At 43.7% G+C, this 24,814-nt stretch overlaps 1 protein-coding gene across 1 annotated transcript in view; it reads right to left on the bottom strand.

The window, feature by feature from the left end:
* LOC143208072 (uncharacterized) overlaps positions 1-24,814 on the bottom strand; it is a 417,089-nt gene that overhangs the window by 369,337 nt on the left and 22,938 nt on the right. Inside the window, exon 2 of the mRNA XM_076422141.1 lies at positions 19,340-20,010. Coding sequence (XP_076278256.1) covers positions 19,340-19,351 — 12 coding nt within the window. The 5' untranslated portion in view covers positions 19,352-20,010. The remainder of the gene's footprint in view (positions 1-19,339; positions 20,011-24,814) is intronic.

Here is a 24,814-nt window from a genome sequence, read left to right as displayed (position 1 = left end):
AGCATCGCGAGGTCAACTATCAATTTTCCTTCCTCATTCAATCTCCCACAGACTATAAAATGAAAACGCAAAGTTATTTTGACTTCATTATGGTCCCAGCTTCGGCAACAGATTTGCTGAAGGCACTCTCGAAGTTTGAAGCACTGGCTCAACGAAATCGTTAAAACTTCGACGATTTTGAAGTTCTAGGGACCTACCTTTTTCACTAGAATTCTCGACGAGCCCTTTAAGAACCTGATCTTCTGAGAAGCTCCAAGAAAAAGCTCTCTGGGCTAGGAAACGACTTGATGCGGGGAGTAATCCGTTCCGGACAGGTCCGGATAGGACACGCGTTGGCTACGTCATCGCGTAGAACAGGTCTGGACGGCCGAGAGGGGCAGCCGATTCCACGTCATCGAATCTCGGAGCACCAGTTGTCCAAATCAGAATTATTTGGTTGTTGCATATGAAATGTCCGATTTTTAGCAACGACATTAATCAGACGCAATTTTGTACCCAATGTATTCTATCTACTTGCAAGTTTCTTATCTTGATTTTGAGATTGTTATCTTGATTTTGTAGCTCTTTTTTACCATCAACGACTAGTAAGTTAAAAATCACATGAAAGTTATTTTTCCAGACATAGAAACGGAATACACGACAGTCGCGTTGGTTGACGTTGAAATAAACTTTATTTAGTAGGAAAATTATATATCTACATTAAAATTGAACATAGGATATTAACACTGAACATACCTATGTAGTTATAAAAGCAACAGGTACGTGGTTCATATTATAATATGTTCTCTAATAAAGATATTTATTGGATCATTTTTTTTGAAAGCATCTTTAAAATTTCATTAATTGTGAAATACAAAAATGTAGAACCGGTCATGTGGTTAGCATTGCACCTCAAAGTTTTATATGTATAATGAACCTATAGATTGCAACAGCATTTCTTGATCGAAACGTTTTACATATAAGAGTCGCATTCTAAAGTCGGGCATTTCATATACAACAACCTGATAAACCACTGAATACAGTTCAAATTATTTCGTGTTTAGCGTAATTTTAATAAGAAAAGTGCCACAAACAAGTCGGCGAAACGAAGAAGAAAAATCGAACAGTCGCACATATTTATGGAAACAACAATCTTAAATCCTCTGTTATCCGAACGACCTAGTATCCCGATAAACGAGGTTTTACCGTAATTCGATTTGCAGCGTCAGATTTCTCTCGGGCTGCTCCTCGCCCAATTAGCGGTGATTACCTCGCGCACCTGTTAACATACCTCTCGACTGCAGGTATCGTTTTGTTCGTGTGTTTGACGCATCTATCACGTTCGTCCGAATCCGCGGCAATAATTTAACGTCCGCGGGGCGCAGGTAATTGAAACGACCTGTTTACAATCCTTTCGGAATATTCTTCCCGTGTTGCGAAACTCGGAACACCTGTTGTGCGCATCGTAATCGCACAACACCGAACGGAACGGTCCCGGAGATCGATCGGATCTCGAAAAATAAGTAAGGTGCCGGTGGATTAACGATTTATGGTTGGACTCGCAGCTTCCCACGAGCAACGGTAATTTAGGCTTCGGACAATTAAAGGCGTGTTGCGTAAGCCTTCGACAGGGGGGCCTGCCGGTAGCCACCGGAGCTTTGATTGATCATAAATAAATATTTAATACCTAACTCTCGAAATTGGAGTCGCGGGATTTACATGCGGAGCTTTCTCCGGGAACGATCGCGCCGAAATTCTTCGACTCCGGCGATTCCGATAATTATTCACGTAATAACTCATGCCGTGGGGACGATCGATAACTCATATCGCGTGGCGCATCGCGACGCTGTAAATTATGTTATTGGGGCTTTAATTGCGCGGTTATCGATTTATTCGGGCCGCCGATACATCGTCGCGGAAAGTGGCCGGCGGCGCGCAGCGCACCGTGACCTTTTACTTTCGAGCGACAAGTCGCGGCGACAAAATATCGCGATCGACAGACAACAAGCGGGATAAATCAGACATCGATTACCATAAAACGTTGGGGAAATTGGCGTTGCCGTAAACCATTCGCATTCCGGGAAAACTCGAACCAAAGTCGCCGAGAGACTTCAACGCGTTCAAGAAATCAGAAAATCAAATTTATTTAATGGCGTAATGTTCGAAGAATTAATGATTTACAACATTGTATTTAATGAAGAGAAAGCAAAACAAACAGTTCTCAAAACAGACAGACAGAACGTAAGGATAAAGAAAATTGAAAAAGTGAGAAAATAACAAGGTACATACTTCGAATGACATCACTTGCAAGATAATGTCCGCGACAAGCCGCGTGGTCGCGTTCGCAGCAGCCGTGGCATAATTCAATTATCATAAAAGTGATTCGCAAGAGCTCACTTCAGGTTACCGTATCAGTTGCAGAAGTACCTCGTCCCATTTCTTTCGTTTGAGCTACAGAAGACAGAAGAAATCTTTCCGGTTTCAGCGGTGTAACCGGTTTCGCCATCTTTTTCGGTTCACCCACAACGGTCATGCACCGCGACTAGAGTTCCCCGCAAACTTTTTCATTCTTATTTACCGATCTATTCATGTACACACGTACACCATCCCGGGGACACTCAACACTGCCCCGGTACTTGGAAAAGAATTCGGATAACGTACATCGTGGACGTATTTATTACCAGGTAACTGTAGAATCGCTTCCTGAAGCAATTTGTTCAGTTCACGAAGCTGCACCGTGTACGACCTTTGCGCACCACGTAAATGATTCCGAAGCAAGACTTTCTGAAAAATCCATTTAATTATCAATTTCCAATCAGAATATCTAGGTGCACGGTAGTGCACCAGCCAAGTTCTCGCACTACCTCCTTTTACACGAAACAACTTAGCAGATTAGAAAACGATTTTTTTTCTTTTTGATAACTAGTTGAAAATTGATGAAATTTCAACAAAAATTGATGAAATCCGAACAAAAACATCCTGTAAACAGGAACCAAGTTCCTATGGCCATGTAACTCTTTAAAAATTAAATAGCGTTCATTTAAACTAATTTTTACAAACGCTTTTTTCAGTATTGCAAGAGGTATTTCTAAGCTAACGATTTTGCTTGATCTCAGAACTTTTTACGGCCATAGGAACTTGGCTCCTGTTTACAGGATGTTTTTGTTTGTGATTCAACTTACACGACAGTTTTATTTTGCATAGAGATTGCCAAACAAGTAAAGTTTAGATGTAAAGTTTGTAACTCCAAATCAATGTGAGTCTAAGTTTCGCCATTCAAGGGTTAATGAAAAGGAGTCGCTTCGTTCAAGTAAAGACAGAAATTAGCGGCCAAGCAAAGAACTAATTTCTCCCGGAGATGCTTCAGCCCGGTGATATCTGCTCTGAATCGCGGGACACGGAAGACCGCGAAAGGGCGAGGCAGTCGCGCGTCGTATCCTCGGAAGAAAGTTGCGGCACGTCGAAGGGAATAAACGCGGCGAACACGAGCCAGCAACATGGTAGCACAATGAGGCCGAGCAGAACGAGCAGAAACGCTTTTCATTAGCACTGCCGAGAGTTCAGCCGAGTTAATTTGCCCTCTAAATAGATCGGCGGCTATACACGAAACCCGTCATTAGCGCGGGCCGAACAAAGAGAGAGAGACGCCGGAATCGGGAACGCGAGAGAGACAGGCGAGGAGACGTTATATGCGGTTCTCTTTTCTCGGGAGAGTGCATAATCATGGTGGCCGCTCCGTGGCAGACTACTTTAATGTTTCCTGTTACGACTATCCCCCGTCGGTTATTGTTTCTCCATTAGATACGTACTTAAGCACTCGAAACAGATTCCCCCGGCCGTCTTTTCTGCTCTCGGGCCTAGGCCACCGGAGCCCCACACCGGTTTGGAAATTTACCGTCGAGACGGAATGCACTTCCTTCTACCATGAAAAACCTGTAATACTACAAACGCTGATAATTAGAGAATAATAACAGGTAAATACGACCTCGGACTACGATCGCCGAGCTGCCGCACTCCGGTACGTTACACGGATCCCCAGGAGAGCCAGTCTAGAACGGACTCTCCATCCTTATATTAAACCATGAAGACGATCTAAGAGCCGCGTACCATAATTGCGACTATAAGTTAACACGTTAATTAGCCAAATTAATGATTCCGATCGTTTCGCGATAAAATTTCACGCGCCGCAAGGCATGAGCCCGAACAAGCCGCTCGATCCTGCTCGGTCGCTGGATTAATAAGGATCGATGCTCTCTGCCTCAGCCGCGCGCAGTCTTTCCAGAAAGCTGTCCAACTTCGGTTAGAGGATTCACCGAATCCTGATTACTCCATACATCATTACAATAATCGCGAAAAGAGCTTAGAAACCGGTCACCTTGACCGGCAACGGTAGGCTTTGTGTTCGAAAGCATGTTTCACCTGTAGCAGGTGGTTCGCCACGGACACCACGCATCGTTTCTCGCATGTGATCCACGTAAATCGGCCGGGCTAGTTAGCGTGAGATGAATCGACCCGCTGTGTCGTGGCTGAAATCGGTTGCTCTTGGGTTTATGACAACACTCGCATTTTCATGGAACGATAGGCCGCTTCGATAAACGTCCGTTCCCGGCGACCATATCCGTTGGCTGACATGCCGTTTAGAGGATCGATTGCTCCGGCGTCGCACAAAGCTGCCCGCAAAAACCGCTTTTCCAGCGGTACACGGCCGGAGTCGCGGATTCGATCGGCACGGGGTTAGCGTGACGCTCGTCTCGAGCACGACAAAGTGGACCCGCCGTTTACCGTCCCGATCTGGATATATCACGGGGAAAATGATAGAGCCGTGGCAAATCGATCTGACAGCGGCAAGAACCATCGGCCAAGCTCTCGAATAGGGGATGGAGGACGAGGATCGAAAAAGAGGATCGGCGACGCATTCGACACGTGTTATTGCGGCACAGAGAGGCCCCCGCTCGAGCAAAGAATATGGACTTGTAAGGCGTGCAATGTGTGCTCCCTTTCCTGCTATCTCACGGCAGCACTGTGGATAACACGGCTAAAAGTAGAAGGGAATCATGACAATCGTGAGAACAGACGTGTCTTACACCTCGTCCTTCCACGCGCCTTTCATTCGTGTATATGTACATACGTACACGCCGCGCGGAATCGATGTGCTCGCGGCGAACGTCGATTATTTACGATTGACACCTCGCCGGGAACATACTAATAGGGAATACAATGACTCCGTGGCACGCCGGGACGCTCCGACCGATAGATTTATTCGCCGGGGACAAAAATCCGTCGCATTACAAACGCTACGCCCCACCTGCCGGCTTTACGACGATGTGCCCGTGGGCGCCTTGTTTATGGCCAATGTTTGCTGGTAATATAACTTCATTACACGGAAGTTAATACTCGGGAACCTGGCAGTAACGACGCTTTAAGCCGTTGTAAATTGTTGACGAAAATATGATCGGATTTTGTAATAATGTCGCTCGCGCGCAAAAACTGGGACACGTTACCTTCGTCCCGTTGTTGTTTTGCCGTCGTTTATGACGAACGTGGGAGTCCAAGAAATTTGTCTTCCCATCGTGTGCGTTTGCTTCGTCTTACAGATACCCGACGATCTCCTTCGAAAGAAATAGTGATTTTGATACAACCAGACCTTGAATGCATTGTTTAACTGTCGAGCTGTTTCAGGTAATGTCTCGCGGAAGAAAGAACGGCCAGAAAATGAAATTTCGTTGTCGGACGAAGCTAATCGAGCAATCAATGAGACTTTCTAGAAGCAGATTCGTAGTCTGACCGATACGCGGTGTTGACACAGTGTATCTGTATAATCGCGAGAGGGGGTATGGTCTTACAGAAACCATGCAGAACGTGGAGACAGTAATCAGTCATCGACAGTGCCCGAGGGTTTCCTCATCGACGTTCCTTTCTCGAGAGACGAAAGGCGGGGCCGATATCTGTGGAAGCGGAACGAGACATCTTGAACAAAAACCGATTGCAACAATGTCGGACGACAAATCCCGGGCCCGATTGACCGTAAACACGATAAAGAAATGGTTGCGCAACGATAAAAATCGGACCAACGATTGCTGAAAATTGCCGAGGAGAAAGAAACGGAAAGAAGTCCCCCACGAGTTGTCGACGGTGTAAAACAGCGTTCACGCTACATGCGCTGCATTATCGTGAAAGCGAATCGGGCCGGGTCGGGCCGTTTTTAAAAGTTTGGCACCTTCTTAACCCCGAAAATGGCGTAGTAGTCAACATTTTGTTGCGTTATTTCCAACTTAAAAATTATCGAGCAAGGAGATAGATGTGTATGTACCTCCTGCAGCTTGAAATGAACACAGACAATTTTTATTTCGTAGACTAGGACTCTGTATTATCGCGAAAGCGGATCGGGCCGGACCGATTTAAAAAGTTTGGCACCTTCTTAACGCTGGCGAAATTTACGCCCGACTCTAAATCTCCGGGCTGAGCAGCAGCGGCGCAACTCCATCGACTTTAGTGGCTGACCCGGGCGACGTTAATGGTTCGTAAATTAAAAGGCGGGCCCGTTTCGGGCCCGTGCAACGCGCGCGCGCTGCAAAGAAAGAAGACGTTCCACGCAGGAAACTGGCCGCGCGGATACATTGTTGCCCGGTTTTTATATCGTGGAATCCGCTGTCGGTGAAAGGATATACGAGATTGCGCGCGCGCTCGTTCTCTGCGCGGATCTCGCCGTGGGTCCCGTGCAAAACAGAAAATGATACACGACCGTAAATTTCTGCGCCGGTAATTATTTCTCCCGACCGAGGGCATTCCGCCTTGCAAAATTTCTGCACGCCACGTGGCCTCCGCGAACGCGCCTCCAATAATTATTCACGTCCTCTCCCGGACGCGGCTTTTTACGGGAATATTATTTTATAATTGCTTCTCTTCACTCGATTCCACTTATACTTTCTTTAAGGTTGAGGCCGTCTCTGATTCTTAAACGTTGCGTCTTCGCAATTATCGAGGAGTACTTCGAGAGAATGATCTCTCCGGATCGATAAATTCTTCGTCTTTCGAGGGACCAGCGGAATGAACGCTCGGTCTCGGTAGCGGCGCGCTTATGGCAGAAGCTCGTAAATCACCGCGAGCTGTGCGTGTTCACGCCCTTCAAACGAGACGATCGAAAACTCGATCGAGCTTATCCGATAGCGGTAATCGAGCATCCAAGCGTCCAGCAGCACACCAACAGCAGCATCAGCAGAAGCAGCAGCACGTGAGCTGACCGTCCCACGAGCACCGAACAAAACGAGCACGTTGCCCGGCTCTCTTCGTGCGTATATGCACACGCGCACACGTCCCCGCGGGTTACAGCTGCATGCAACCGCGATGTTGCTCGAAAATTAATGCGGTATAAATCAGAAGCAACACGCTTGCGACATACCTCGAAACATCTGCATCTCATGACGGCCGAACGATAAAACCCTGCGATCGATGGGCGACCTGGAATTCCGGATCTGTGATCCAGAACGATTTGGAAAAGACGAGGAATCGAGAGATTCTGGATCCAAGCAGAGATACCACCAGAGAACCACAGCAAAATTAATAAATAAAATCGCATTTCTATCACTTCCAAACAACAATCTGTATTTTATCAAATTCATCTAATACATTTGGAGAGAATAAGTGACACGATTTCGATGAGCCATTCGTTCATAAGTGACAGAATAAATTGCAGAACAATATTGTCACCGACATTGGTTAATTGACCTTAAAATTGGTTAATTGGTTTACGAATTATAAATTAAAGTCGTTTGGTCCATTCATAAAAAAGGTGTTCTGATTTGAACTGTGTGGAATCAGTTATGCTCCTTACTGTATGTGCGACGTACCAGCTTCATGAAATACGAAAACAATTTAGTAGAAGCAAGTCATGAATAGACTGTGGATTTTATGCATTTATGACAACGTTTGCTGTAATGATCGGCGGTAATGTAAAACAGTAGAAAGATCTCTCTGCAATGAACATCCCTTGAAATCGATTATTTCTATTTCGAGGCTTTTTGTGTGTCTGCTGATTCGATCGATAGAGTATCGAGCTTCGAAAGGGTTGTGCGACGGAAAAAGACAGTTTCGCGAACGACTCCTCGGCCAGGTGGTCTTTTCATAACCGTGTGCGACGAAAGTGTCGTCGCAACAACGTGTGTATTTCAGCGAGCGGTGGTCCGCAGTCTTGCATTTGAATATGTAATGGCGGTGGTCGACAAGAATTGTACGCGGCGAGTGCAATTTTGACCATTATCCTGATCCATGAATGTTTGATGCTCGCGTGGGGCGCAAAACCGCCGTCTACCGCTAGGCGTACGCGGTAGCAAACTCTCTTAGTTTCTTTTATAAAAACACCTAATATCCCTCCGCTCGCGGATCGATAGTCGCAACGTGTGCGTCTCGAATGGTTTCTTTCGTTCAATATAGAAAACTTTGTGTCGTCTGCCGGGTGTAGGCCACGTAACAGGTAAACGACAAGTGCGTGTATACCGTGAATTATTGATTCTGTTGCGTCACATGTAGCGCATACTCACTTGAAAATAACACGGTTCGAGCTTAATAACAGAAAACCTTGCTTATTTGTTCTAACGCGGTTCTTTTTTATTCGAGATGCGTAAACCTTCGCTACCCGCCTGATGTTAGGGTAGCCGCAAATTACCGTGCTCCATTTTTTTTATTGAAGAGTTGCAACACCTTTCGATAGTGTTCAATTGTAGAATTTTCTTTTACTCCTTCGTTGGTTATCGTCGCACCGACTATGTACAACGCAACTTGCGCGAAATTAAATTTAACAGGATTGTATAAGAAAGATAGTAGAATATCTATAAAATTAAATGTTGTGCACTGATGTTAGCTAATTTTGTATCTAAGATTAATCGCTTTTTCTATGTGGAAATTCATTCAAGACTCTAATACATGATCTACTTGCGAGTATAAAATATTCTTAATGTTTTTAAAAATCTCCATAAACGAAGGATTAAGAATTGCTGAGGTATTCTAAATAATTGGTGCTTACTACTGTACAAGGAAAAAAGCCGTCACGCCAGACAAGGTGTTATTCATAAGAGGCTTCCCACCCTTCGACACTTTACGCAGCAGTTGGTAGAATAGCAACTTTGTGAGTATGTACCGATGATGACTAAGGAGAACGAGAAGACGTGTAAAATCCGATTTTACGTAAATGCTGATTTCTGATGACTAGATTGCGGATCTTCATGCGAAATAAAAAATTCTTACCCGGATTGCAACAAACTGGAGTGAAATAGAAATTAATTTTGAGAGTGAACGTAATACATTAGGAACAAAGCTCTTCGAGGGCAAGTACTGTTTCCCTCTTTGTATTAGTTCCTTCCTATGTAAACCTGATAGAAAAGGTCTGAAAATAATTTATAATTTCCTCAAACAATGTAAACCTATTTAAAGTAAGTCAAATGTAATAATACTGTACTTGCTATATAAACCACTTGGTTTAAAGCAATAAATAAATAAATATAACAGTATGTTTAAATTTTTCTAATATTATTGCTATTTCAAATTACACCTACTCATTTTCGTCATAAATGCATAAAATCCGTAGTCTACTGATGACTAAATAGAAAATGCACGCAGCGGAAGGACCAATGAAAACTCGATGAAGATTTGTTCCATAATGTGATCATATTGTCCAGTTCGAATGGACCACTGTGTACATTATACGATTTAGGGCTAAATAGCTCGTTTCGCGAAGTCGATCACCGATGTCCATTATCACGTCCGTTTAATTAACGTTTACCTAACCGTTGACCGTAGCAGCGTTCTAAAAATAACTTTTATGAATATGCTAATGCTCCCATCATCGAGTAACACGCATCAGTTTTATCTACTCCTCCGAGTATCCGGTAGTAAACACGCTCGTGCCTGCCGATATCGTGAATTTCATCGGCCGCTTCAAGAATCCAGTGAAACCTGTCCCCGAATGTGAAATTAATTAAATTAAACCGTACCATTCGCAACGGTAGAGTATTTCCGAGGCTGGTGTGTGTACCGACTCTTAGACCGACTGTTGCACTCTCGTTGTGCAATAACCAACACGTGCCGTGTCTTAAATATAGCTCAAACGGTGTTTCCGTCTCTTTCCATGGCCGGCCTCTCTCTTTCTCACTCGCTCTCGCAAAGTCCACGGTTCTGATCAAAGGGAGACACGGTCCTAAAGTACGATAACAAACGCGTTGTTGTCGTCGGGGCTTCCGCGGATATTTACTAATTGGAATCCGCATTATTTCCAGCCCGGTGCAACAAGATTCACGCGACCCTTTGCTCTCTGCTCGGAACTCATTTTTGGATTAGCTAGGTAGCATAAACTGTACTATTGCTGGCACTGCAGTAGTTATCGGCATATTTTGATCTAAACGGCAAATATTCAGAATTCCTGGTATAGAAAATCATTTTATATTGCTTCTTATTTATATTTCAAAGCAACGGTGTAAATTTTCGTAACAGAGTTCCACACATGACTGCGCAGTGTAAATAGTGTTTTACTAAAATTTTCGTTACGAGTAAGTATACTTTATCGTTTTATAACTTAATATCGGACTGTACTAGATGTAATAAGTGCGTATATGTTTAATTATAAAACAAATAGTCTGTTTAACGTTTACTTCTTAGTGTGCCAATGACTGTAATACATATTAGGTTGGGGAAAAAGAAATCCATCATTTCTCCGCTTGAGATAATGTAAAAGTAATGGATTTCTTTTTCCCCAACCTAATATTTGTCTTACGATTGTTGTTCACTGAATGTATTTTATGATAAAAGATTTGTGACTCGTAAAACTGTTTGATTTTGCTGAAAAATCTCTATTGGCTTACGATAATAGAAAATTAAGCTCGTTTAAACAATTTCAAGAAAAGATAAAAATATTTTTACCACGATTTTACCACTATTTTCATTCATATTGTTTTAATCCAAATTTATAAGCAAAATTTTCCAACAGATTAAATTTTATGCGTGTGTGTGTGTGTTTGTAGAAAATGTATTAAAGAAACAATACCTTCAGTTTTGTGTGATGAACGAATTTTTTTTGTTAAAACATTTTTAGACTCGAATAGATTGATCAATAATGGTACGTCTAAAATGTGCGAGATAACGAGAAAGGTGTCGTAAAATGTTTGGAGCATATTGTTTCGGAAAAGAATTCGCAAATTCGCGCCCTGACTCATGCCCGACACGCCCAGAGGAACATAATCCGTGACGACCGTATATATCCCGTTGCATCGCAAGCCGTGGCTTGGCAAGCGACATTCATTTATTTCGGACGCCAACGTTAAATCCATCGGAACAATTAACCGGTGTACGCAGATTGCGTGGGCGACACGTGCGATGCTCGCTGTGACATCTTCCTGCATCGTGACAGCAGATAAGAGCCGGCACAAAAAACGTCTTGTCGCCTCAATAAGAATCGTACATGAGAACGCGCGGCCTAAACAATTTATTCGGAGAAAAACGTTAACACTTCGATCGGCAGACGTGTCATACTATTTAACACTCTAACGGGGCACACTTTCCACCCACACCGAATCTGTTTACTCAAATATCTGTAGATCCTCGAGACTACGCAAATTTGTATTATGAAAACACGAGCATTCGCGATTTCTTAACAAAATTGCGAAACGAATCCGAGTACTAAGTAAACATCAGATATTAGTATCGACGTTTGTTAAAAACGAGGCATAGAAATCAAATAGATAGTGCTTCCTTGATTTAATAATTTCAATAGATTCAATATTCTTATTATTAACACTAAATCTACCGAGCGCTAAATGCGATTAACATGTTTTAGCTTGCAAAATTGACGAGACTCTATTTATTTAGATTTTCTGCAACTTTTACAACAACATGTGCTTCGATACAGAATTTTATCGAATCAATTTCCACGTAAGCAACTTTATAATTTGAATAATTATGAAATGAAAAATATAAAACCGCTTACACTCGACCGGCAGTGGTAGGTTATTAATAACTTCGAGAGACCAGACTCAGCAAATCATTGAATCAAGCAGTTCGGAAAAATGTGTTTTATCGAAATTAAAATCTTGCTTTCCTTTTTCTCAGATATTTAAAGAATCGCGAAAGACTGTGGGCAGCGTGTTTTCCACGAATCGACGAACACTCGGGCAACAATCGTTTATATTCAGCCCCATGATCGCGTCGACTCGCAATTAAACAAGCCGAGCGGTATATTAGAGCGGATATCGTAAAAAGACGAGAATTCGTTTATTGCCTCGGAGCACGTGCAATAAAAGAAAAAAGACGTGACAAAGCCGACGTGTCCGAGCGAGACACGCCTGAAACAGGAATCCCGATTGGAATCGTTGGGCCACTTTTAACATTTCAGATTTGCCGGGTTCGACGACGGTCGTTCGTCGTGAATAAACCACCGCGGAGCCTCGCCCACCGCCAAAGATTCGCATTAAAAAATTAAAGACCGGGTTAAAAATACATTACACCGAGGGGGGGAACGATTGAAACTTTCCATTGACTCCGCGTGTTCGATCTTTATTCGCGCTGTTAAAAGTCTCGAAGGATCGCTATCCACGCCCGTACGTTCGACCAATTAAATCTCCGCCTCTCCTGGACGCGTACACAACATTCAATGTGCACGATCGTCGGAGAACTCGAACAATTTTTGTGGCGGGTAGAATTCTTTCTTACTTTGATCGAACGAGTGCACTTTTAGATCTCTTCCTTGTAAAAGCAGGGTATGTGTACCTCTGCAAGAAAATTTGCGCATTCCTCTGCGCATTAAAGCATCATTTGGCTCCGGAATTTCCTCGATCGTCCTTCCGGCTCGGGTCGGACAATAGAATTTCATTGTCCGCGATAAAACTCGAGCGGCGTGCGCGCCCGTCTCGAATATGAAAATCACGTGGGCGCCGATAACGTTTGAGTAACGCAACATTAAACGTTATTTGTGTCGGTTCTATACTGTGTACGTTCTAAAGTGCACCATAAATATCGATATTACTCGGCGCTGTGTCGCCGGGGAAGTCAATAAAAATTGCCTTTCGTCACAAATGAACGTTTATCGGTCGTATATCTTCGGCAACCGGTGGGGATACTCAACAGCCGTGAATGCCCCCGGAATAAATTCCGTTAAAGGGTGGAGACGGCCGTAACGACCGTGAGCCGCGGCGTATCTGCTCGCGGATTTCTACGGGGAGACATTATTTTGCTCGTCTCGCGAAGCTTTTGTTCGTTTCTACTTTTTTTTCCCCCGAGGACATCGAAGCCTGCGGACCAAAGGAGAAGCGACGCGAGGCACATGGTTCCTCCGCGCGCTATGGCGCGTGAAAAATGAAAGAACACCGTGCCACGATTCATCAACCGCGTACCGGGCCCCAGTCCTCGTGAAAGTGATGCATGCCCCCGTCAAAGACGATACGGCGGATACCATTTGTTCCCCGGCTCAAATGCACCCTGGTAATATACCTAATTTCCATTCGTTTATATCAACGATCTCTTTTTGCTCCGAACGATCCGCTCGACCACACCGTGACTCTCTGAACTTGTCTTACCTCCGATGCGTTCTTAGTGAAGTCGTTCGATGCATGTTTTCTTCAAGATCTTGATCTCGCGCGTAATTAACACTGAACCTACCACTGCCGGTCAAATAACCGGTCATGGATTTTTAATTTTGTAATTATTGAAATGATAACGTTGCTTACATGGAAATTGATTCGATAAATTTCTTTATCCAAGCACGTTAATTATTATATTATATTATTTTATTTATTATATTAGGTTGGGGAAAAAGAAATCCATCATTTTTACGTTATCTCAAGCGGATGGTTATCTGATGGATTTCTTTTTCCCCAACCTAATATTTAAAATTAATTTATACACGTATTGCAATAAAAATTGCACAAAATCTAAATGAATAGAGCCTTGCCATTTTTATCAGATGAAACATTTAAATCGCTTTCAGTGCTCGGTAGTTTTAGTTATGCTGCCTTATAAAATTAATAAGATTAAATTTATTTGAATTTTTCGCATTTACCACGAAAGCATCTTATAGTTCCAATAATTGTCGAATAAAAAACCTGGAACCAGTCATTTAACCGGTGGCGGTAGGTTTAGCGTTGAGTTTTCCTTCTGTTCCGTAAAGATATGACACGTCTTTAGGATCAGTCCGTGCGTCTATAATATTCTCCGAGGTTACTCCCACGTCACTCGGTCTGCTTAAACTTTTCTGATGATTATCGCCAGGGTCAAGATCACATCTCGATGGTCCATGCGGAACCGAGCAAACGAGATCTCGCCAAAGGCCGCGGATCTGTGCGAAGACAGCGTGCGTCGCATCTATCGTGGAAGGTCACGAGAACCGATAAACCGTGGCACGCGGTGTTATGCGTGCCACGATGCAAATGCGTTTAGCGCCATAAGCGTATCTGGCTGTTCGTAAACGAACGGAGACGGTCCGAGGCAAAGGGGGACGCGGATTGAATTCGAAAAGCGGGTTCCGCGAGGGGTTGCCGTGCATGCTAAACGCTCGCGAGAGACCCTTGCAGTATTATTAATGCGTCTGGCGAGTGCAACCGGTGATGCACGCCCGACCGATGGCCTCTATTAAATTCGGTTCGACGCTAAATATGCTGATCCAACGCTGCAGGTGGCGGTGCAGTTTAAGAGCGTCATTTTGTAGGACCTCGTTTGAAAACTTTTGTAAGAAAAATAAAACGACTGTTTCATTAGCTTTTGAACCATGACTTTCTGTTATCGAAATACTTAAAATTGTAAATTCCTACGAATTTAAACAAATCCTGTGCAGATATTTTTAAAGACGTGTACTTTAAGCACACGCAGAACAGAAAAAAAACGGACGTTTCTAGCCCAGAAGATCCCCTTAACGGTGGACGGGGCCCCGAGATCTTACAGTGGAACGCGACCATGAGGCCGACGACCGATTTTCACGGGAGAACCGATAGGGGCACACGTGCTGGCGGAACAAGTTCCTTCGGGGGGAATTTTTTCTCAGTCCCCGAGGCCCAGGCCCGAACCCGGGACCAAGGCTTGAACGCGCCCGATCGCCGATTCGTCGCACTTGCGAAAAGAACGCGCATATTTATCGACGTCGTTAATAATGCGCCGCCGGGAAAGGGCCCCAGGAATTCCGGGCCCTACCCCACGGCCACGATTTGCTTCGATCTTTGTCAACGATTGTCGAACACGCGTTCCGCCCGAATTAAGCGGTCCCGATCGAACTGCTGATCTATGGCAACGCTGCTCCAAAATTAAATTTCTTCAACGATACAAACACGTAACTAATAGTAAAGAAATTTGATGATTTCTTTTTATCCAATGCGCCTCGCAGACACCGCACAACATCGTTTCACTAAATTAGAAAAAGTGCAGCGTTTCCAATTAAAATTCCTGCGTTAATCCAAGATTTACATCGTCACGACGATGAGGAAACGATCGAGAAGCATGCCGGCTCGTTCAGAATCCCGAAAACCCGAAGAAGCTCATCAGCAATTACAAACGCGTAATCGGTGTCGTTTACACGAGGACGATCTGTGCCAATTCGGAAGATGAGTTTACTCCGTTCTCCTGAAAAATGGCTTGGCCCGAGTCCGTCGAGGTGCTCTGCCGGAAGAAGAGTCGAATCCTCTCGCAGGTGTACGCGACGGAAATTTCTTTTTCATAAATCGTCTCCGGAGTACAGCGCGCGACAACGCGCAATTAAATAAATACATGCGAGATAAACTTGTTTACTCCCCCCTCGCTAAAGAATGTTTATTCCAAGGAGGTCGAGGTGCAAGCTCCGCGAAATTCACGGCTCTCCGGTCGCTGTATACCGGTTTGTCGAGTTTTTCCCTCGACGACGTTAATTTCTCAGTTTTAATCCTCGCCTCTACTTCCGAAATGAACCATCGGTGTATCTAAACGTCCGTGCTTCGGATAACGAACGCCCGGCTGCGGACCCGGAGCCGCGCATAAATTCGCTTTATCTGCGAATATACGCTGATACACATACTTCGCGGCTGCACGCCGAAACAAGATGCCAAAAAACCTGGCGTTAAGTGCACTAAACCGTACGTTAAACAGCGCGGAGCTAAACCGAGCGTGCAACGGCGCAACCAACGGTGCAGCGTGTCGATTCGCGATCGATGCTCGAAACGCTTCGTCTCTGTAGCTAGGAAATGGCGAATTAAACGAACCTTTCTTAAGACAATTTTGATTTTCCATAAAATTCCGCTGTCTGACTATTATAATGCCATAGCAGGGCACATCCAAGCTTATACAATCCTTTATAAATTCATGCGTTTAAAATCGAGTTGCGAGAATGACAAATATACCTTCGAAAGACGTATCCACAGTATTAGAAAGGAGAATTCGAGAACTATCTGCAGAAGGCGACCCTAAAACCGTCATTTATTGGGGACCCCCAGCAAAGCGCAGGTCCTTTTTCGTCCCACGGCGGTTTTCAATAATCCGTGCATAAATTCTGCGCGGAATCGTCATCGCGATAAAACGACTACGCATCGGATGTATCCTTTCACCATTGATTATCTTTTTCCACGATATATACGTCCGACTGGTTTACGAAGGCAACGCCGGGTCGGTACTTTTTCCTCGTGTTTTGCCAGCTGGGCCCGACCCGGCCCGGCCAGGCCCGACTTCGGTCCATCTCTCGGAGTAGCAGAGCAAGAAAAAGTCGAGAGAGAGAGAGAGAGATCCCGGGAGTAGGAGTAACAGAAGGAAGAGGAGGAATAAGAGGAGGGTTAACGCACTCGCCACACCCTGCTTTAAAGATTGTAAACGATTATTAATGCTCCACCGTGGCTGACCCGTAACCCACCGCACCGCCGGGTTCCCCAGCCCCTGGTGTCCTTCTCCTTTTTGGTTCCTCCGGTCTCCTTCTCCTTTTGGTTCCTCTGGTCCTGCACCACACGTTTCTCCTCTCCTCCCTCTTTCCCACCCTCGAAAATATCTGGCCAGGAATAACCAGACGGAATGGCACACAGAAGAAATCGAACGGTCCCGAAACCGCTCTCGGCCGCACAGCCCCGACCCTCTTTTATCCGGACTTTTCTTAATTAGCTTGCCGCATTATGGAGTATACCGCGAAAGTTATGCTCCACCGCCGTCGGCCAATTTGCGTAACACGCTGTACCAACTGCATTAAAGGTGTCGAGCGTAGCCAAATTAAATCAGGAGGCACTATACGACCCCCGCGCTCGGATAAACTCGAACGAAACGCTGAAAATTGAGGGGGCTTTTAGCGCGCCCGTCTCTTTCGGATTCTTTCGATGCTGCGCGGAATTCGATCTCCCACATTTATCGTAAAAATCGCTCGAACTGGTTTAGTCCCTGCCTTAGAGTGTGCAGCATCGAAAAATACTAAGGTTTTCCACTGTGTGCTGGAACTTCGAAATGATTACCAACCACAATCTCGAGAGAAATGAATTGATGTCACAAATTTCTCTATGCACTTCCCGTATAAAATGAAATAATTCCATAAAATATTCATTCTATCCTCGAAACGTCTGACTGGGATATTTACAACCGACGTGCTCAATTTATCAGTTTTTGTCGTGCGGAAATAAGGAATAGAGATTCGAGTATCGTTGTTTCACAGCGATCATTACGCTATAAATTGAAAGAGACTGGCGAGAGATGTTGGTTTTATCCCCTAATCATCTTACCGGAAGAGATTGATGTGTTTTATCCTCATAATGATATTCACACGGAGCTGTAGTTTCTAAGTGACGATGAATATTCATACTACGTTCCCCGTTTCAATGGAAAACCCGCTAATGATCCGTCTCGCGGAGACAACCATGCCGAATCTGGCCAATTTCGCCGAGCGTTTCTCGTGAAGGGCGCAGACGTTTATGTTTTTCAGAGAACATTAGCGGAGGGAATCAACGATAAAGATAAAAATCGCGTTTTCAAGCGATTTCATTAGCTCCGTTGGACTTGGCGGGTTTACTTAACGCGCGATGAAATGTACCGCGATCGAGACGTCCGAACGTCTTAGACCCCTTGAATTGACACCGACAGTGATTAACGCGAATAGAATGAAAGATTAAAGAAAAAATAAAATTTCTTCACCCCATTCTGTGCTATAGAAATTCCTCTAAAACTTGTCCACCTAAATTTTAATCTGAATTGGCCATTCTGCGCTGAACAAACACGAACTTCTGGCCCAAGGAACCGGTTCCGCAAAATTAAAGTTCCGATTAAACCGAATCTTCCGAAGTTGTACAGAGATTCGAACCGCACTTCATTTACTTCAAAGGACTGCGAGGATTTCTGCGTAGCCGTTTTATCTGAACGGTTACGGGCGACGGGCACCGAATATAACCGCGGAGCCACGTTATGAAAACAAATTGCCCGGGCCGGGCAGAAGTTTGCGATACTTTCGGTAGTCCTTGTTTATCGATATTTACGAGACAGTTTCAGTTCCTCGAATTCGCCATTATCGGATGTTCCGTTTAAGCCGGGGCCGCTCGATAATCCAATGATCCGCGATATGAAACGATACGACGCGTATAAAGATAACGTCGCCGGTGCACGTCGGCGAAGTGTCGATGTCGCATTATGCAAATTGCACGTGACACGTGCGATATTTCGTGGAAGTTGCGGCACAACCGTGTCCCCGTAATGGACGAAACTTCTGCGTGAGATCGGGGGTCCGGTGCCCCGCTCGCCGTATCATAATCGGGGGGGCTCCGACCGGCAACGATATCCAAAAGCATAAGGCAAAAACGAGGAGAAATCATGTGTAAAAATGACGCGGAATCTCTTTCGGGTTGCTTCCGACAAATTTCTTTTCCCATCGTAATCTGTTACCCGAGGAAAGAAAAGGGACACGACGAAGGAAAGGAATCGGTTTTCGTTCCTCCTCGAAGAATCCTCGCACGGCAACAAAAAACACGAGGATAACAGTTACACTGCGATAATTAAATTTCAACACATTCAGCTCTTCAATTAAAAATTAATTCTTCGATACTCTTCGTAGCTATCTCTGTTAGAGCTATCCGAAGAGAATAGGCGATAAAACGTTGATTACCGTGCGTTATACAGAATGGACAATCAGAGTTTTACGGTACTCCTAATACGAAAGCATTAAACAGCCTGGCAACAAACGGGTACTGCATAGATTGCCCGCGGAAGGGTTAATGTCTTTCTTATAAACACAGAACGCTACTCGGCGGGAACTATTTGAAATATGTATGTTGGAAACCGGCGGATCGCGTAAAGCGGGCACATTCCCGGGTTTTCCGTTAGCCGTTCGCCTCTAGAAAGGTGGAAGATAATGGCAGGAAAAATGACAACCGTATTCGAATCAGCAGAAATAGATACGATGACTCACCATGAAAACCATGAACCTTGATTGCAGGTTGGCGCTCTCGAAGTAAGTCAGCGTTTCCAGCCACCGTGCTCGCCCGTGTATACGCTGTTCACTTCCTTTCTCCGTTTCGATCCTTTTTCCTGGGGTATTAATTCACTTCACAGCCGAGAAATCGATCGGTTAGTTCACAACGATAATCACAACTCGATCGCACTGTCCGATTCGTCGGTAATACGTGTGCAGAACTATTCCTTTCGGAATCGCGCGGTCACCGGTCCGATTGCGAGCAGCTCTCGCCAGGCAAACCGATGATTAACAATGATGCGAGGGGGTGATTCAGCGGGGTACAGTGATCCGGGAAAAATAATTGATCGTCCGTTATTGCTTCTCGTTTATCTCGAATATCTATGTGTCTCTGTTTGCGTGCGTGTGTGTGTGTGTGTGTTTCGCGTGTGTGTGTATGTTGCGCGTGTGTGTCACTGTATGTATGTATACGTGTGCGGACAACCGTTTGACAAACGGTTTTTCTCCCCGAACAAAAGACTGGTGTATTATATCGCCTATTTAATGTAACTATCTAAGTAAACTTATCAATTGGCTATCGGTAGCTAGCAACAGATACAGATACTGGCTCTCTACTGGCATCTGATTGGCATACTGGCATGAATACTGGCCCGTTCGGCGTACGTCACCTGCAACATACAAACGTGCGTATCTGCATTAGAAATTAGTCGGTACGATCGCGGGAAACTTAACTAGTAACGGCATGTTTTATAATGCAGTGGACGAAATTTCTGTGTATAAGAACACCATGATTCACCAAGTGATTAATGTACTTCGTGAAACTTGACTGGTTATACGCCTGGGAACTTCACCGCGATTTCATTACGACACGATTTCAGTCATCAAACTTCGGGTCTTCTCTTCGCATCTCCGCAAGAAAAGTTACACAAGTCAAAAATGGCAATTTTGGGGTCATGTCATTGAAAAATATGTATGAAATGCCCCAACATACACGAAAAGCGTCACATCTCTATCTCGCAATTTATCATACTTATTTGAAACTTAAAAGAAGCTTAAACTATAGGTTTTATATATAAATATATATAACTATACCTATATAAATATAGGTTTTACAGTATTCTTTAAGTTGATCTTTCTCAAATGCTGCATTTTTGTCGAGATCAATGTGAAATTTCCATTGGGACATTTCAGAAAGCCAGTGTTATTGCCAGATTGCGGATTGTATCGATTTATGTGGTACTGTAATTATCAAATTATTTAAGATTTTTTGTTGGAAACTGTTCTTATGGAAATTTTGTTCACTGCAGCTTCATGCTAGTTTCTCGGTCCCGTTGGATCTAAGTTCTCGGCCGGCGGAAAAACGGGTTCCAGTTGCGCAGTCGAAAAACCGGCGGCCAGATACCGCGCAGCACCGATTCAATTAATAGTTACACCCAATTAGGACTGCTCCGAATCGCAAATTAACAGAGCCCGCGTTAACACGATACCGCGAGGGCGATATCATCTAAAAGGAAATTTTCGCGGTAAGCGGCATTAATGAGCGCTCGCGATTTCAATTTGCGCGCCGCGAGCGAACGCCTCGGAAATTTTAGGGCGAAAGACTGAAACACTGAAACGAAATACGATAGTAACAATGTCGCAAACTGTCATTCATATTTAGTATTCACGATTTCAATCGAATACCTTCTGCCAGGGATAGCATCATTTTCTCTACCTTTCAGAACCGTTCAATTTTTACGGAAATCCTAATTTTTGCGTCAAAGTATGAGTCAAATCTTGTAATCAAATTTTAAATCTCTTCTCATAGTCCAATCTTGCTGAAATTTTGTATACACACTTGCTTCCCATGACCGTAAATAGTAGAAAATAAAATATATAAAAACACTTTTTAAAAACCACGCTTATATTAAAATACACTAAGAAGGAGAAAATAATTTTTTTTCCTGATTCTCCACATAAATATCGAATCCAGTTAAATGATTAATAATATTTTTCGCCAAAATTTTAAGCAATTAAAAATTTAATATAAATGTAAATAAAATCATGGCATTAGTGACTATAAAAATAAAAGCGTGGATGATTTTATTTAAATTTCTATTAAATTTTTCTATCTATACCGACACTGATTTTATAACAGAAGAAATTTTGAACTAATTGCTTAAAATTTTGGGGAAAAATATTATTAATCATTTAACTAGATTCGGTATTTTATGGAGAACCATGAAAAAAAAAATTATTTTCTCCCTTAAACATTCTCTTATGTTCTACAAATAGTGACTCCCATAAATCCACAAAGCGCAAATGTCAGCTTCACTTTTCCATGGTTAACAACTTTTCCCTCCGGCAGACGTTGGGCACATATAAAATGCAATTATCTCGGAACAATCATAAAATTTCATAGATTCATAACATAACGCTATTGTGCGGCGACCATAAAATTCGCAATTAACGCAGGAAACGATTTTATTTTATCGCGGTTTCTCGATCGTCGACGGTAAAAGTATACTTCCCGTGAGCATCCGCGGCTTAATTGCCGTGATTGGAAAGTGGAGAATGATCTTTTTCGCGCGGTCGGGAAACGATAACGCGGATTCGGCGAGTTGTTCTCGATCGGGATCGGAAGATCGTCGGGTCGATTGGAAAAATACGTAACGGGTGGGACCGTAACAACGAGCAATCGGATAATTTTATTGGGCGCGGTCGAGTTGTTTGTGGGCCGGGCCCGTGACGCACCCGGTCTTTATTTAAATGATTCGATCCGTCACGCCATAATCGATTAACGTTAATAGCCGTGGAAATAGGTACCGCGGCACAACGAGATGCACAATTCCTAACTACCGCGCCCCTGGGCCGAACGCTTCAGCCAATCAGCTGCGAAATGTTTTTGTCCATTAATTAACGTTCCTCCGCGCACGCATTACACAAGATTGTTATCCGGGACCGTTTGCGGGAAAATCTCTCGGCGTTATCTGATCGCTCCCCCGCCTCTCCCGTTATTATTAATACACCGTGTAATTTGCGGAAACACTCTATGTACCGGCTTTCCTACACCCGGTCGCCGAGCGCCGGGCCCCGATACTTTAATTACGAGTTGTTGGGAATGACTTTATCGCTCGGCTAAATAACCCGCGCATTAAAATCCCCAGACACGGCGAGTACAATGTTACAAAAGTTGAAACGATTGGCAGAGCTAATTGAAGGGAGCGAGAGAGCACAGATCGTGAATCAGATAGCCGATTTTTCAATAAGCCGCCACACGATATCGTGATGTGCTCGTAATATCGGCTAGGTGCACTGCTAACTGATTAGCTTGTACACTCACGTCCAGAAGTATCAGGATGTCGAATGAGTTTAGAGGAGCTGCTGTCTAATCAGTGTTAACAGGCTGACGGGACCCCTTTAATTTATAATCATTGCAATTGAAAAGATACGTCCAAAGAGAAATGATTCGACAGGTAATGTATAATTTTCTAACTTGACAGAACAGGCGAAAAAGCATTTAATTTTGTCTAATATGATAACAGGTAGTTCGAAGCAGATATAAATATCTGAACTTTGCTGTTGTAACCTACACTCGCCGGTTTACAGCATGAAATAGACGGTGAGAAGCACGCAAAAAATGTGCACGAGCCTAACAGATTAATATTTTAAAGTAGCGTACGACTGTTGGAAGGAAAGAGCGAATCGTTTATCGGCAGAATAAAAGATATGTAATTGAATACATATATCGAGGGATAGAAAGGCACGAGTTTCTTAAGTGGAAAAAATTTGCATCGCACTTCCTGATGTTCCAGATTTTTCGATTTAATTTTCTCGTTGCGCGCCTCGGAGTCGTGAACTATTTTTACAAAACGTTTAAAGCACCGTCTAGACCGCAGGTCATTTCCTCCGCGTGCGATCCGTGCACTGAAAACGCAACACAAGGCGGATTGCGTTTCATAGGCCGCGCTCTGCGGGCCCCGTTGTCTCAAGGAAACGATCTACGTTAACGGTGAATTCTAGATCCGGCACGCATAATATAGTACAAACAATTCGTACACAGTGTGTGCAAAAACCGCATTGGTATTCGCACTTTCGTTGGTGCACTTTCACGGCGGGCTTGGTAACGGTAGCCCTTGCGCTCCTGCAACCGTAATGCAATTCTCCGCGCGAAGGAGATCTGGACGAGTCTCGAACGCAAAATCGGGATACGGCTGTGTCTCGATTTCTGCGAAAACTTTGGGACCAACACGTCACGTTGGCGACGTAAAGCTCGATTAATGTATAAAGTTCGTCCGAAATTTTGCGATTTAAAATAAGGTTAAGTAATAACTGGACTGCGGATGTTTATGTAAATACATGTTTCGATATGCAAATATTATTTTGCATATTGCATATGTTTTCTATACAGGGTGAGTCACCTAACGTTGCCACCTCAAATATCTTTGTTGTTTTTAAAGATACTGGTTCAGTGTGGCTTACATGATACCAAAAATATTTTTGTTTTTATGCGATTTTTTTTAGGAATATCAAGGTCCCTTCATTTTTCTAAATGGAACGAGATATTTTTTAATACATCAATCGATGCAGTTGGACATTCGTTATAAAAAAAGTAGTAAACTATGTACATATGTCGAAAAGTTAGTAGTTCTGAAGATATTTCAATTTAAATGATTCTAAAACACCATTACTGTCGTACCAAGATGTTACACTAGTAAATAAACGCTAATGCCTTGCAAAAGAATGTGTTGCAACAGACACAAGTTGCACAAAATTTTACGTTTATAAAAGTACATTTACAAACTCTTCCATGCACAATAAAGGGACTGGAAGCTGTCGGTTTACCCTTAACAAATATGTACGATGAAAATATTCATGGATTGTATCGAACATTTAAGGAGGTGTTCGCATATGCTTTTTGCATATTTTACGTGCATGAAGATCCGCAGTCCAGTAATAACGAATGGAAGCAATGCCATCCCTACGCGAAAAACAAAAATACTTTCCGAACGAACTAATATTTTTGAATGTTATTGGCAGTATCAGTTTTCAAGATGATTCTTTGCAATTGGTAAAAAGCGAACAGAACCGTTCGATTCGATTTCTCCGACAATGTATCCGAGCGTTCACCTGAAATCGCGACAGAGCTTGGTCGAGTCGAACTTTTACGGCGTCTCGGTGACACACGGAAACGGACAACAGGAACACGGACAGAGGTGCACCATTATAGGAATGTCAATACGTACTACATACATAGTCTGTATACCGCAGTAAAATGCATAGACACTTCCTAGTATGCCGTCGCGCCGTCCGCTCGAGTTTTGTTGAATTTTGCACGTGTAATAGAAGTTCTAATGAAGCGTAATAAAAGTTACAACAAGAGTTCACCGTAGGAAAGTTCCCTGTACAACTGGGTTTGCGCTATACGGCTACCGACTTAGCTCGCGTCGAAGAAATTATGTGCACAGTACATAGTTGCGTAAGTACGTCCAC

The sequence above is a fragment of the Lasioglossum baleicum genome, chromosome 4 (genome assembly GCF_051020765.1).
Source record: "Lasioglossum baleicum chromosome 4, iyLasBale1, whole genome shotgun sequence".
NCBI lineage: Eukaryota > Metazoa > Arthropoda > Insecta > Hymenoptera > Halictidae > Lasioglossum > Lasioglossum baleicum.
The sequence above is the reverse complement of the archived record's forward strand: the minus strand, read 5'-3'. Positions and strand labels throughout refer to the sequence as shown.